We start from the raw sequence: 14,383 nt of genomic DNA on the forward strand, positions 1-14,383 counted from the left end.
TAGGACGCTTCGTAGCCTCGTGATACATACGACGGAGAGCCAACTGTTACCGCAACGGCTCTCCATTTCGCTCGGATGTGTGTATTGCATTACCGTCCACTTTGACCTTAATGTCTCGGTAAAAAATACCTGGGAATTAAGCAGGTTTTTTTTCTTTAGGTTAGCTTGTTCCTCTACATACTATTTTGTTTGATCGACCGTCATTTTCTTCTCGTCATCTGCTGAAAGACGGTGAGTGATTATCTGAAATGTTGGTGCTGTAAAACCAAGTGACCCAATTTTTCCTATGTGTTGTTACTGACGGAACTGTGGCGGCCTTGGGCTCTCCTGGAACTGAAGCCTCGCGGATTATGTGTTCATGGTCAGGCCATGTATTATAACATTGTAGCTGTTATTACGACCGTGGTTTGAGCTATTCAGTATTTTCCAATTCTCCAAATATGCATGTTAGCTAGTAAATATTTTCTGCTTGTAATGTAATTGTTTAATTTTAGACTAGCTAGCGAGACACCCAGTTAACGTTAACTAATCTGAACAGCGTTAGGAGTTAACTGTTAGATAACGTTAGTTACACTGACAAACATTAGCTTGTTGTAGCCAGTTGGCTAAAACTGATATGCAGAGATCAACCAGAAAAACACAATGTTTCCTGTTGGCGTACTTCTATACAGTCCGCTATGTTTAGATTCCCTCCCACCACACACTTAGCTTGAAGTAGCTAACTACTATTTAATATATTAGAATTTACTGGCAAAAGCCTTTAACCGGTTACGAGTTACTTGCTAACAAACGTAACAATCCCTAGCTAGCTAGTTAATTTAGATAAATATAGCCAAAAGTGAACTACATTAACGTAACTATCTTACTACAGTACTTAAAGACAGTTTATGGAAGAACAACATCAGATAATAATGTAGCTAACTGGTCAACGCTATGACGTGTCTTCGTGGACAGATGGCTATGCTGATAGAGCTGGGCTAGCTAGCTCGTCAGTAACGGTGGGGCCTTATCTAGAGCTAGCAACTGGTAGCTTGTTTATGTTAGTTAACTATGTGTTTTAGCTTGTTTGTACCCACAGTACGATTTTTATACTGCCACTTTTTAGCTAGCTAGGTTGTCTGTCACAACTGTAACGTCAGTAGCTACCTTTGCTACTGTAATTGACAAGCTAACTTAGTCATGTAGCTAATGTTAGCTGGCCTGCAGTGGCAGTAAAAATGAACCAAGTCATGATCTAACTAGCTAGCTAGATAGGCCTATTTTAAAGAACTGCTGACTTGAACATATTTGTGACATTCGGTACTAAAATAATGATGATCATGTCACTTTAGTGAAGAGATGTCAGCACATAGGCTTAATTAGTGCCTCTATTGTCAGGCTGTAAATAATGAAAGATGGATCAATTCTACCTACAATTCTTTTTTTGGACATTCTGTTTGTATCTCAAAGGAAATGGAACCTAGGCCTAAATCCTACACAATAGCTCAATACAACCTCTTGGAAACCTCAAGCACTCTGTCAATTTGTGATTAATCTGTTGATAAGATGATCTGCCCCAAGCCTGTTTAGCCTGTAGCCATCCAGGCTCTAACAAAGGAGATGGTTCTACTGTTAATCAATGTAGTCCACCCCCCAATTGAAAATATTAGATCACCCTATTGTGTTGAGATGGTACCTCCACTCTACATACAGTACCCGGAGAACAGGTTTTGTGCCCCACTTATTTTCCTGAGAGGAAAGGTCACGGTTGTTGTTATTTAGTTCTTTATACCAATTACCATGTTTCAGCTGTTACACATAAACTAGCTACAAACCTTTGTTGTTCTGACTTGCCCAACGTAATCCCATTGGCAACTGCAAATATGAGGCAGCCATGATTCAACTAAATGCCAGCTTTCTCTACCTCCCTCTCTTTCTACCTTCTCTCTCTCCATTCTCTCTCCCATCCCTCCCTCTGTCTCCCTTCCTCCCCCAGGTGAAGGAGGACTTCATGACACACGGGAGGGAGCAGTGATTGGACCTATCAGTGTTTTCTCCATCCAGCGGATGAGTCCCCAGCTCAGCCCACAGCAGTGATTGGGCTAGGTGGCAGATAGGGAGCTGTAGCAGGGGGGTGATCATGGCGGACGTGGACCCAGACACCTTGCTGGAGTGGCTCCAGATGGGCCAGGGAGATGAGAGGGACATGCAGCTGATCGCCCTGGAGCAGCTCTGCATGCTGCTGCTCATGTCTGACAATGTGGACCGCTGCTTCGAGACGTGAGTCACAGACACACACATTCAACTGTTAATCTCACAAATGTCAACTGTTGGGCTCACAAACATCTCTCAAACATCCCAAGCTGTTGTCATACTGTTGAGGACAATGCAGTGCTTATACAAACTGTGTATAATGACAAAACAACAACTCCTTTTTATGTGATTACTGAGTCATGCACAGCTGCTTGTTTACATGTCATTCAAGAGGTACATAGAGGTCTTCTAACTTCCTTCTAATGGGATAAATAAAAGTTTAAAAAAATGTCCTCTTCTCCCAGGTGTCCCCCGCGCACCTTCCTCCCAGCCCTGTGTAAGATCTTCCTGGACGAGAGTGCTCCGGACAATGTGCTGGAGGTGACGGCCCGCGCCATCACATACTACCTGGACGTGTCGGCTGAGTGCACCCGCAGGATCGTTGGCGTGGAGGGGGCCATCAAGGCACTGTGTAACCGCCTGGTGGTGGTGGAGCTCAACAACAGGACCAGCAGAGACCTGGCAGAGCAGTGTGTCAAGGTATGCATTTTTTTATTATGAAAATGCTTCTGATGAAGACTCAGTTAGGGAACATCATACCAGTGTGCAGATCTAGTTTTTGGTTCTACATTATTCCCCTTGCCTTCTTCATTTTTCATGTGATCAACTGGTGGCTTCAGGCTCCCTTTCACTGTTTACGCAAGAGAACGTTCTTTCCCTTTTACCTGAGATGTTTTATTCAAATCAGAAGATGCAAATGAAGTCTTGAATATGCAGGTCATATTTCCTCTATCTGTAGTTTACACAACAAGTATATCTGTTTGAGGAAGGGCTTATGTTTGTTGTAGAATAATAGAGAACATGCTTACTCTCAAAAGTAGTCGGTTGCCGAGTCCTCAAAAGTAGTCGGGTGCTGTGTACAGGCCATAGTGAGATTGACTACACACCATAAATAATCAATAATGAATGTATTATTTTGTTGACTGAACTTGTGTTTGTGGTGTCATTTGTCAGGTGCTGGAGCTGATCTGTACCAGGGAGTCTGGAGCAGTGTTTGAGGCTGGGGGTCTGAACTGTGTGCTTAGCTTCATCCGGGACAGCGGTCATCTGGTCCATAAGGACACCCTGCACTCTGCCATGGCTGTGGTGTCTCGCCTGTGCAGCAAGATGGAGCCCCAGGACTCCTCTCTGGAGACCTGCGTGGAGTCCCTCTCCAGCCTACTCAAACACGAGGACCACCAGGTGAATAGAACACCCACTCAAGAGTCATCGGTGGCGGGAGGCATCCATACACATTGGTGGTGGATGGATGAGTTTTCCCTTTACCATATAAATGCTTTGAGTTTCTGTAGAAGTAGTATTTAAATCAACTCAATTATCATCGGAAAGAAGCTCAAAGGCCTGGTTGATTCCATTGTTATTGATTTAAAATGCAACCCATTGATCCACAGGTGTCCGATGGGGCTCTGCGCTGCTTCGCCTCTCTGGCGGACCGCTTCACCCGTCGAGGGGTGGACCCAGCACCTCTGGCCAAGCACGGGCTGACAGAAGAGCTGCTGTCTCGGATGGCTGCTGCCGGTGGCACGGTCTCCGGCCCCTCCTCCACTAGTAAGCCAGGCCGGACCTCCACTGGGGCCCAACCCACCGTCGCTGATTCCAAACTCAGCAACCAGGTGTCCACCATCGTCAGCCTGCTCTCCACCCTGTGCAGAGGTTCTCCCCTCGTCACCCATGTAAGGACATTTTACATTTGGTCTTGTTTTTTTTAAATACACAGTTACAAAACAAATTGGGCCAATATACCCTTTCTGAAATGTAATCTTCAAGGACCAGCCCAAATCTCAAAGGCACTACACCCTGAAAGGAGTTTTATTAGATGGCTTTTTAAATAAAGTTCTTAGCCTTCTTGACAAATTATTGCAGTTTGATTTGCTTCCAAAGTGGTAGCTGTGTTTGGTGTTATGTGCCCTCTGGGACACATTTCTGTATTAGTAAGAATTAATAATTTATTCCTAAACAATTTTATTGGCACAGAATGTTAATGTATGAACTGCAATATCTTAAAAGCTAACGGTAATAACAAACAAAACACTTGGAAAGGATCCAGTTTCAGAATATTTCAGTGAAGAGCGCTGTATTGTAATGAGGGCTATGATGAAGTGAGATTGGCTAGTGTATGAGAATAATGGATTGTGGTAATAATTTCCAGCTGTGTTTTTGTTTTGCCTCCTCCCTGTGTGTGTGCGCCTGTGTGTTTCCTGTGTGTGTGTGTGTGTAGGATCTTCTGCGCTCTGCGCTGCCTGACTCAATGGAGAGTGCCCTGCAGGGGGATGAACGCTGTGTTCTCGACACCATGCGTCTCGTGGACCTGCTGCTGGTGCTGCTGTTTGAGGGCCGCAAGGCTCTGCCCAAATCCACAGCTGGCACCACAGGACGCATCCCGGGCCTGCGACGGCTGGACAGCTCCGGGGAGCGCTCTCACCGACAGCTCATCGACTGTATCCGCAGCAAAGACACAGATGCGCTCATCGACGCAATCGACACCGGGGGTGGGTGGATATTGGGTCAAAGGTTATGCACTATAAAGGGAATAGGGGAAGCTGACATCCTATGTTTTATTCCTCCTCCTCTTCTTAATAACTAAATGTAAATATCAGGTTGTTTGTTCCTGGAGGATGTTGCCGTAGTGATAACCAAAAGATACCTTTGTTATTAACACCATGTGGTGTTTCTGTCTGGAGGCTACAGGAGGTTGTGGCAGAGGAAGCTTGTCCAATCAGGTGGAATGGTGCCCTTTTTCCTAATTCATTTCAGCCTTTTGTTTGCGTAATGGTAGATGTATCATGTTTATGATGGCGTGCACGCTTTGTCAATTCTCCGAAATGATTCCTGTGTTGCAGCTTTTGAAGTGAATTTCATGGATGACGTTGGGCAGACTCTTTTGAACTGGGCCTCTGCGTTTGGCACACAGGAAATGGTAAGATGTTAGCTATTATTTTTAGACTTGAGTCTGTATCCCTTAATCTCTTTACAGGGTAATTGTAATAGTTTACCCTGTACATTATGGTGGCCATTATGCATTGGAACAGAACAGAATGGCTCATTGTGCCCAGGAAATTAAGGACAGTATCTCCTCCCTGTTGAGCTGCAAGAACAAAGCTGTTCACAACCAGGAAGTGCTCAAGGCTCTGACAATAGGTGTCCATAGCAACATACAGCAGCATAAATATGAATGAATGCTGTGTATGCATAATCTGGCCTAATGCAGCCTGATTACTAGGGTTTGGTTGAAAAATTGCTTGTTTGTCACCTCAACCAGACCACAGCACAGGTCTATCACGTTGTCTTACAAAACCCCTTGTATTCATTAGGCTCCAAACAGAAGAAAACAGACTAGGAAAGACTGCGTGGACTAGTTTTAATATGAAACATAAATTTTTGTTTGCCGTTTTTAAAAGTGTTCCTTTGCCTGGACCATGTTGAATAACCCCTGTTTGTTGTGGTTGGTGTCCCAGGTTGAGTTCCTGTGTGAGAGAGGTGCTGATGTCAACAGAGGTCAGAGGTCCTCCTCCCTTCATTACGCTGCCTGTTTCGGGCGGCCTCAAGTAGCAAAGGTAGCTATGCTCTCTTTAACCCTCATAGGAAATATCTTCTGATGCTCTGTTTTTGACCAACATCCCTTGACAAAGGATTATTGAGGTCAGGCACTGATGTTGTGCATTTAGGCCTGGCTCACAGTTCAATTCATCCCAAAGGTGTTTGATGGGGTTGAGGTCAGGGCTCTGTGTAGACCAAGTTCTTTCACACCGATCTCGACAAACCATTTCTGTAATGACCTCACTTTGGCACAGGGGCATTGTCATGCTGAAACAGGAAAGGGCCTTTCCCAAACTGTTGCCACAAAATTGGAAGCACAGAATTGTCTAGAATGTCATTGTATGCTGTAGCGTTAAGATTTCCCTTCACTGGAACGAAGAGGTTTAGACCGAACCATGAAAAACAACCCCAGACCATTAACCCTCCTCCACCAAACTTTACAGTTTGCACTATGCATTGGGGCAGGTAGTGTTCGCCTGGCATCTGCCAAACCCAGTCCGTCGGACTGCCAGATGGTGAAGCGTGATTCATCACTCCAGAGAACGCATTTCCACTGCTCCCGAGTCCAGTGGCGGCGATCTTTACACCACTCCTGCCGACGCTTGGCATTGCGCATGGTGATCTTAGGCTTGTGTGCGGCTGCTCGGCCATGGAAACCAATTTCATGAAGCTCCCGACGAACAGTTCTTGTGTTGACGTTGCTTCCAGAGGCAGCTTGGAACTCAGTAGTGAGTGTTGCAACTGAGGACAGACAAAAAAAACTTTAGCACTCGGTGGTCCCGTTCTGTGAGCTTGTGTGGCCTACCACTTCACGGCTGAGCCGTTGTTGCTCTGAGACGTTTCCACTTCACAATAACAGCACTTACAGTTGACCGGAAATTTGACGAACTGGCTTGTTGGGAAGGTGGCATCTTATGACGGTGCCACGTTGAAAGTCACTGAGCTCTTCAGTAAGGCCATTCTACTGCCAATGTTTGTCTATGGAGATTGCATGGCTGTGTACTCAACGGGTGTGGCTGAAATGGCCAAATCCACAAATTTGAAGGGGTGTCCACATACTTTTGTGTAAATAATGTAGTTAGACCCTATGCATGTTGCCTTAGTCAGCATCGTTGTCTGTGTCTCTAGACTCTACTGCGACATGGAGCCAACCCTGACCTCCGAGATGAAGATGGGAAAACTCCCCTGGATAAAGCCAGAGAGCGTGGCCACAGTGAGGTTGTAGCCATCCTCCAGTCTCCTGGTGAGTTACAATATATGAACATAATCACACCTTCCAATGATTTTCGATTTGATTTGGGAGTTGATTGGTTGACGTTTATTATTGTCCTTGAGGAGGAAATGATTTCAAAGTTACATATACACATAGAAACAACAACGAGCAAACAACAAACCAGTGGTGTAAAGTACTGAAGTATAAATACTTTAAAGTACTACTTAAGAAGTTTTTTTTTTTGGTATTTATATTTTTGACAACTTTTACTTCACTACATTCCTAAATAAAATAATGTACTTTTTGCTCCATACATTTTCCGTGACCCTCAAAAGTACTCGTTACATTTTGAATGCTTAGCAGGACAAGGGTCCAATTAACACACTTATCAAGAAAAAATCCCTGGTCACCCCTACTGCCTCTGATCTAGTGACTCACTAAACACAAATGCTTCATTTGTAGATGATGTCTAAGTGTTGCCCCTGGCTATCCGTAAATAATAATAAAAAAGAAAATGGTGCCATCTGGTTTGCTTAATATAAGGAATATGAAATTATTTATACTTTTAGTTTTACTTTTGATACTTAAGTATATTTAAAACCCAATACTTTTACTCAACTAGTATTTTACTGGGTTACTTTAGCTTGAGTCATTGCTTGAGTCATTTTCTAAGTTATCTTTACTTTTACTCAAGTATGACATTTGGGTACTTTTTCCACCACCGCAACAAACGGACATAGCAGCTGGGTTAACCGACTGCCAGTAAAAAAAACCTTGGTTATGAGTGACCCATATCATATTCTTTATCTGAAAACAAGGACAGTGGTTAAGTGACAACCTGTTGTGTTCTGTTCTGTAGGAGACTGGATGTGCCCCGTTAACAAAGGAGAGGACAAGAAGAAGAAAGATGCGAACAAGGAGGAGGAGGAGGGCAGCGAACCCAAAGGAGACCCGGAGATGGCCCCAATCTACTTGAAGAGACTGCTACCAGTATTTGCACAAACCTTTCAGCAAACCATGCTACCTTCTATTAGGTGACTTTGAGAATCATTTGACCGATCGACCCGAGGTCCATATAAATGTACTGTAACGTTACCAGTGTGTTCTTTGCAACATAAAATCATTAGAATGTTACCAATGACTAGGATGATTGACTCAAACACATTTGATACTTATCCCTCCCACCCACACAAGACAAAATGCTCTTGTTACTGTATGAGTTGTCTAAGCTCATAGATATACACTACCGTTCAAAAGTTTGGGGTCACTTAAGAATTTCCTTGTTTTTGAAAGAAAAGCAACATTTTTGTCCATTTAAAATAACATCAAATTGATCAGAAATACAGTGTAGACATTGTTAATGTTGTAAATTACTATTGTAGCTGGAAATGGCAGATTTTATTTTTATGGAAAATCTACATATGCGTTCAGCGACCATCACTCCTGTGTTCCAATGGCACGTTGTGTTAGCTATCCAAGTTTATCATTTTAAAAGGCTAATTAATCATTAGAAAAACCCTTTTACAATTATGTTAGCACAGCTGAAAACTGTTGTGCTGATTAAAGAAGCAATAAAACTGGTCTTCTTTAGACCAGTTGAGTATTTGGAGCATCAGAATTTGTGGGTTTGATTACAGGCTCAAAATGGCCAGAAACAAAGAGCTTTCTTCTGAAACTCGTCAGTCTATTCTTGTTCTGAGAAATGAAGGCTATTCCATGCGAGAAATTGCCAAGAAACTGAAGATCTTGTACAACGCTGTGTACTACTCCCTTCACTGTTGACGTTGAGACTGGTGTTTTGAGGGTACTATTTAATGAAGCTGCCAGTTGAGGACTGTTTCTCAAACTAGACAGTAATGTACTTGTCCTCTTGCTCAGTTGTGCACCGGGGCCTCCCACTCCTCTTTCCATTGTGGTTAGAGCCAGTTTGCTCTGTTCTGTGAAGGGAGTAGTACACAGCATTGTACGAGATCTTCAGTTTCTTGGCAATTTCTCGCATGGAATAGCCTTCATTTCTCAGAACAAGAATAGACTGACGAGTTTCAGAAGAAAGTTATTTGTTTCTGGCCATTTTGAGCCTGTAATTGAACTCACAAATACTGATGCTCCAGATACTCATCTAGTCTAAAGAAGGTCAGTTTTAATGCTTCTTAAATCAGCACAAGTTTTTTGCTATGCTAACATAATTGCAAAAGGGTTTTCCAATGAGCAATTAGCCTTTTTCAAATTCTAAACTTTTATTAGTTAACACTACGTGCCATTGGAACACAGGAGTGATGGTTGCTGATAATGGGCCTATGTAGATATTACATAAAAAATCTGACGTTTCCAGCTACAATAGTCATTTAAAACATCAACAATGTCTACACTGTATTTCTGATCAATTTGATGTTATTTTAATGGACAAACAAGGACATTTCTAAGTGACCCCAAACTTTTGAACAGTAGTGTAAATAATACTATTTATATGACTAAGTGCCTGAATGTATTTTCATTTCGATAGGGATATATGCAGATTCATTGACACAACGCCATTAACACATGTCCCCCCCCCAGGAAAGCTAGCCTGGCTCTGATCAGGAAGATGATCCACTACAGCTGTGAGGTGCTGCTGAAGGAGGTGTGTGACTCTGACGCCGGTCACAACCTGCCCACCGTGCTAGTGGAGATCACTGCCACCGTGCTGGATCAGGAGGTAAGGCAATACACGACATCCATCCCTTTGTGTGTGTGTGTGTGTGTGTGTGTGTGTGTGTGTGTTCCACTGTGCTGGATTAGGAGATGTGTGTGTTCCGCTGTGCTGGATTAGGAGATGTGTGTGTGACCCACCACTGTTAACAACGCCGTCCACCACTGACCTGATGCCTGTTAAGCTCTCTAGTTGCACCAGGTTTCATCCACAGTGCTTGTGTCTGGAGGCTAAGTTAACTGCGGTGTCTCTCTTCCTCCACAGGATGATGATGACGGCCACCTGCTGGCCCTGCAGATCATCAGAGACCTGGTGGACAAGGGAGGAGACGTCTTCCTGGACCAGCTGGCCAGGCTGGGCGTCATCAATAAGGTGTCCACTCTGGCTGGACCCACCTCAGACGACGAGAACGAGGAGGAGTCCAAACCAGAGAAGGTGAAATAAGAACACCACATTGCAGTCAGACCAAAGATGCACTGATGGAGCTTTGTGATGTCTGTATGTTAATGAAAAGCACTCTACAAATGTATTATTATATAAATGTATCATTCAAGTCTATCTCTGGATAAATGTTTGCTTCATGACTAAAATGTAAATGTATTTCTCTCTTTGTCCTGCCAGGAGGACGAGCCCCAGGAGGAAGCCAAAGAGGTGCAGCAGGGGAAGCCTTACCACTGGCGTGACTGGTCCGTCATCAGGGGGAGGGACTGCCTGTACATCTGGAGCGACGCTGCAGCCCTTGAGCTCTCCAACGGCTCCAATGGATGGTTCCGCTTCATCCTGGACGGCAAGCTGGCCACCATGTACTCCAGCGGCAGCCCCGAGGGAGGCTCCGACAGCTCAGGTAGACCTAGCTACATACCTGGACTGTTATGACTTGAACTTCCCCCAACTAGATACTTATTCCTCTTTATCTCCTTTGGGACATAAGGCCAGTATGAGCTCCCTCCACTTATGTACATGCAGTTATAAATGAATCAATAACATTACACTGGTGATTTCGCAACCAACATCGACATGTTCCAATTCGTCTAATGTGCTAACGACGACATCATCATATCCTTGTTTTCCCACCCAGAGAGTCGTAGTGAGTTTCTGGAGAAGCTGCAGCGTGCCCGGAGCCAGGTGAAGCCTGTGACAGCCAGCCAGCCCATCCTGTCTACCCTGGGGCCCACCAAGCTGACGGTGGGGAACTGGTCCCTGACCTGCCTGAAGGAGGGTGAGATCGCCATCCACAACTCTGACGGACAGCAGGCCACCATCCTCAAGGAGGACCTGCCCGGCTTCGTGTTCGAGTCCAATAGGGGCACCAAGCATTCCTTCACCGCTGAAACGTCACTAGGTCAGTTGGTTTGGACTTCAGTGCATATAGGTCATAGAATTCATGTTGTATTTCATTCTGTAATTAAGTGTTCCTAAATCGTTTAGAAATGCATATTTCTAAATGAGGAAAGTGTAATTCTATAGTAAGGATATCCTCTGCTAGAATGAGGGGAGGTGGTGATGGCCAGGGGAAAGCCATCAAGTGCACCAGTTCCTAGTCTGGTATGCATTCTATGGGGATTGTCTTTCTAATAGTTCATTTTCTGTTTGTTTTGCATTGTACAGGGTCAGAGTTTGTTACTGGCTGGACTGGAAAGAGAGGAAGGAAGCTCAAATCCAAATTGGAGAAAACAAAACAAAAGGTGGATGTTTTGTTTTCTAGCAGTGACGTCAGTCTGCTGTTCAGTATTTTTGTTTTTTGTTTCTCTAAAGCCAGCTTCCTTCTCCCTGAATTTAGAAGATAACTTTGTATCTTTTGACAGGGACACAGATTGTCTTTTTGCTTTAGAACGCATGACATATTATCCATCTAGTTGTTAAGCCGTCATATCATTCTTTTAGGTTCTATGATTCTGTAGTTACCCCCCCAGTCTTTCCTTTGCCCAGTGAGACTAGATCTCCTCCCTGTCTGTTCCTATGTTTTGCTATGTGGTTGTTTTGCCTACCTTAGTTGAATGCACTGGATTTGTACGTGTCTCTGGATAAGAGCGTCTGCTAAATGGCTAAATTGTAAAATCTAAATGTAGGTGAAGACTGTGGCCAGAGATCTGTATGAAGACCACTTCAAGGCGGTGGAGAGCATGCCCAGGGGGGTGGTGGTCACCCTGAGAAACATCGCCACCCAGCTGGAGTCTGCTTGGGAGCTGCATACCAACAGACAGGTACTAACACAGAAGCACATCAACTCTAACCTCATATCACAATCCAATAACGTTATGCATACCAACAGACGGGGGTGGGGGAATTGCCTTGGAACACTCGCACAACACCACTCAGTACTATTTTACAGTGAAATCGCTACAATAATAAGATTGAGGAGATTTTTATTTGACTTACTCTGACATGGCAGAGTTTTTGTTCTCTTGGTTGTTCTGTCTGAAGCTATAGGCGACAGGTTTGATGAAACAGTGGAAGTTAAATGTACTGCTTTGTCTGTTGCAGTGTATCGAGGGAGAGAACACATGGAGAGACCTGATGAAAACGGCTCTGGAAAACTTGATTGTAGTTCTCAAGGATGAAAACACCATCTCCCCCTATGAAATGTGCAGCAGTGGCCTCGTTCAAGCACTTTTTACAGTCCTTAATAATGTAAGTAGGTTGGGATCGATGGATGGTTGAGGCATTTTGGATGTGTTCTAAATGGTACCCTTTTTCTAATGTAGTACACTACTTTTCACCAGGGCTCTTTGGGCAACAGTAGTGCACTATATAGGAATCCATTTGGTCTGCAGATTTCTCTTCCTTTCTTAGCCTTGTTCTCAACACTGTCTGGGCATCCAACTTCCTCAATGTTGGGACAATAAAACTTCCTGAATCTGAATATTTTGCATCGTTAGTCCAACTCCTGCTCAATTCCTGTTTTTCTTTTTCAGAGTGTGGAACTTGACATGAAACATGATTGTAAACCATTAATGGAAAGGATAAATGTATTTAAAACTGCATTCAGTGAAAACGAAGATGATGAAAGGTAATCTAATAATTTGGACTTTAAATTATTTGTATAAAAAAATGTGTTAGTGGCTCATCTCCTGGTTTGTCCCACTTATTCAGCCGACCCGCAGTTGCCTTAATCCGCAAACTACTAGCAGTCCTGGAGTCCATTGAGCGGCTACCTCTGCATCTGTATGACACCCCAGGCTCCACCTATAACCTGCAGGTGAGTGTCTCCTCCAGCCGCACCTCACAGTAGTGTTAGTGGTGGTGGCCAGTTGTTTGTTTGTTTGTTTGTTCCAGCTACCTGTTTGTTGCTTAGGGTCAGTAAAACGGATTCGTCATTCTTTGTGTGCGTGTGTTAGATCCTGACGAGGAGGTTGCGTTTCCGTCTGGAACGTGCCCCTGGGGAGACGGCGCTGATTGACCGCACAGGGCGCATGTTGAAGATGGAGCCCCTGGCCACCGTGGAGTCTCTGGAGCAGTACCTCCTCAAGATGGTACCACCCCCTTTACTTCAACCCTGTTTCATCCTCTCATTATCTGCCATTCGGTGTGTTTGAGGGGATCAGTTTGAGCAAGTCGAGGCGCAGAATTGCTAGTCTTGATCACATAATAGAAGTTATTTTGTATTCAAGGTGATTTGAAGATCAGTGATTCTGTGCATTCCGACTCCAATGTAGTCAATCTCAAACATGCACGTGGTCTCAGAGTAATCTCGTCTCTCTCTCCAGGTGGCCAAGCAGTGGTACGACTTTGACAGATCCTCCTTCATCTTCGTCAGGAAACTGAGAGAGGGACAGACCTTCACATTCAGACACCAGCATGACTTTGACGAGAACGGAATAGTTTACTGGATTGGCACCAATGCAAAGTAAGTCTCCTCCCATCGTCTTTATGTACGAACACCTGATAATGAGCTTAATGATCCAATATAAGGAAAACAACCTTGTATTAATCTAGTGTTTCCTTTGTGTCTCCAGGACGGCCTATGAGTGGGTGAACCCAGCAGCCTACGGCCTGGTGGTAGTGACCTCCTCTGAGGGTCGTAACCTGCCCTACGGCCGACTGGAGGACATCCTGAGTCGTGACAGCTCTGCCCTCAACTGCCACACCAACGACGATAAGAACGCGTGGTTCGCCATCGACCTGGGCCTGTGGGTCATCCCCTCGGCCTACACCCTGCGCCATGCCCGTGGCTACGGCCGCTCCGCCCTCAGGAACTGGGTGTTCCAGGTGTCCAAAGACGGCCAGATCTGGATGAGTCTGTACACCCACGTGGATGACTGCAGCCTCAATGAGCCAGGGTAAGTAACCCTTGTCCCAGACAGAATGGCCCATAGGGCAGGAGACTCTCATCAGGAAAAACTCAGGACCCTAAACCTGTAGGTCTGATTCTGACTGTGAGTTTGTGTCCTGTCGAAGGTCCACAGCCACCTGGCCTCTGGACCCTTCGAAAGAGGAGAAGCAGGGCTGGAGACACATCCGCATCAAGCAGATGGGGAAGAATGCCAGTGGGCAGACCCACTACCTGTCTCTGTCAGGCCTGGAGATCTATGGCACCATCAGCGGCGTGTGTGAGGACCAGCTAGGTAAGAGTCTGCACCTGGGTCCTCTCAAGGTTTCTTCCATCTAGAGAGTTTGTCCTTGCTACTTCTGCTAGCCCTTTGGGGGTCTAA

The 14,383-nt window shown here is 44.8% G+C and overlaps 1 protein-coding gene across 6 annotated transcripts in view; it reads left to right on the forward strand.

Moving 5' to 3' along the window:
• hectd1 (HECT domain containing 1) overlaps window positions 1–14,383 on the forward strand; it is a 28,000-nt gene continuing 13,617 nt past the window's right edge. For 5 of the 6 annotated variants that reach the window (XM_029729749.1, XM_029729752.1, XM_029729750.1 and 2 more), the window contains exons 1-23: window positions 2–231; window positions 1,976–2,259; window positions 2,538–2,772; window positions 3,247–3,474; window positions 3,684–3,965; window positions 4,511–4,781; window positions 5,133–5,209; window positions 5,748–5,846; window positions 6,958–7,072; window positions 7,902–8,076; window positions 9,599–9,737; window positions 9,996–10,166; window positions 10,353–10,575; window positions 10,810–11,073; window positions 11,340–11,416; window positions 11,801–11,935; window positions 12,216–12,362; window positions 12,647–12,741; window positions 12,825–12,930; window positions 13,070–13,204; window positions 13,439–13,578; window positions 13,688–14,011; window positions 14,130–14,296. In XM_029729749.1, coding sequence (XP_029585609.1) covers window positions 2,120–2,259; window positions 2,538–2,772; window positions 3,247–3,474; window positions 3,684–3,965; window positions 4,511–4,781; window positions 5,133–5,209; window positions 5,748–5,846; window positions 6,958–7,072; window positions 7,902–8,076; window positions 9,599–9,737; window positions 9,996–10,166; window positions 10,353–10,575; window positions 10,810–11,073; window positions 11,340–11,416; window positions 11,801–11,935; window positions 12,216–12,362; window positions 12,647–12,741; window positions 12,825–12,930; window positions 13,070–13,204; window positions 13,439–13,578; window positions 13,688–14,011; window positions 14,130–14,296 — 3,745 coding nt within the window. In that variant the 5' untranslated portion in view covers window positions 2–231; window positions 1,976–2,119. Of the gene's footprint in view, window positions 232–1,975; window positions 2,260–2,537; window positions 2,773–3,246; window positions 3,475–3,683; window positions 3,966–4,510; window positions 4,782–5,132; window positions 5,210–5,747; window positions 5,847–6,957; window positions 7,073–7,901; window positions 8,077–9,598; window positions 9,738–9,995; window positions 10,167–10,352; window positions 10,576–10,809; window positions 11,074–11,339; window positions 11,417–11,800; window positions 11,936–12,215; window positions 12,363–12,646; window positions 12,742–12,824; window positions 12,931–13,069; window positions 13,205–13,438; window positions 13,579–13,687; window positions 14,012–14,129; window positions 14,297–14,383 lie in introns of all 6 variants that reach the window. The other variant, XM_029729753.1, reaches the window with a different exon arrangement.

Source organism: Salmo trutta, chromosome 33 (assembly GCF_901001165.1).
Source record: "Salmo trutta chromosome 33, fSalTru1.1, whole genome shotgun sequence".
In the NCBI taxonomy this organism is placed as follows: Eukaryota; Metazoa; Chordata; class Actinopteri; order Salmoniformes; family Salmonidae; genus Salmo; species Salmo trutta.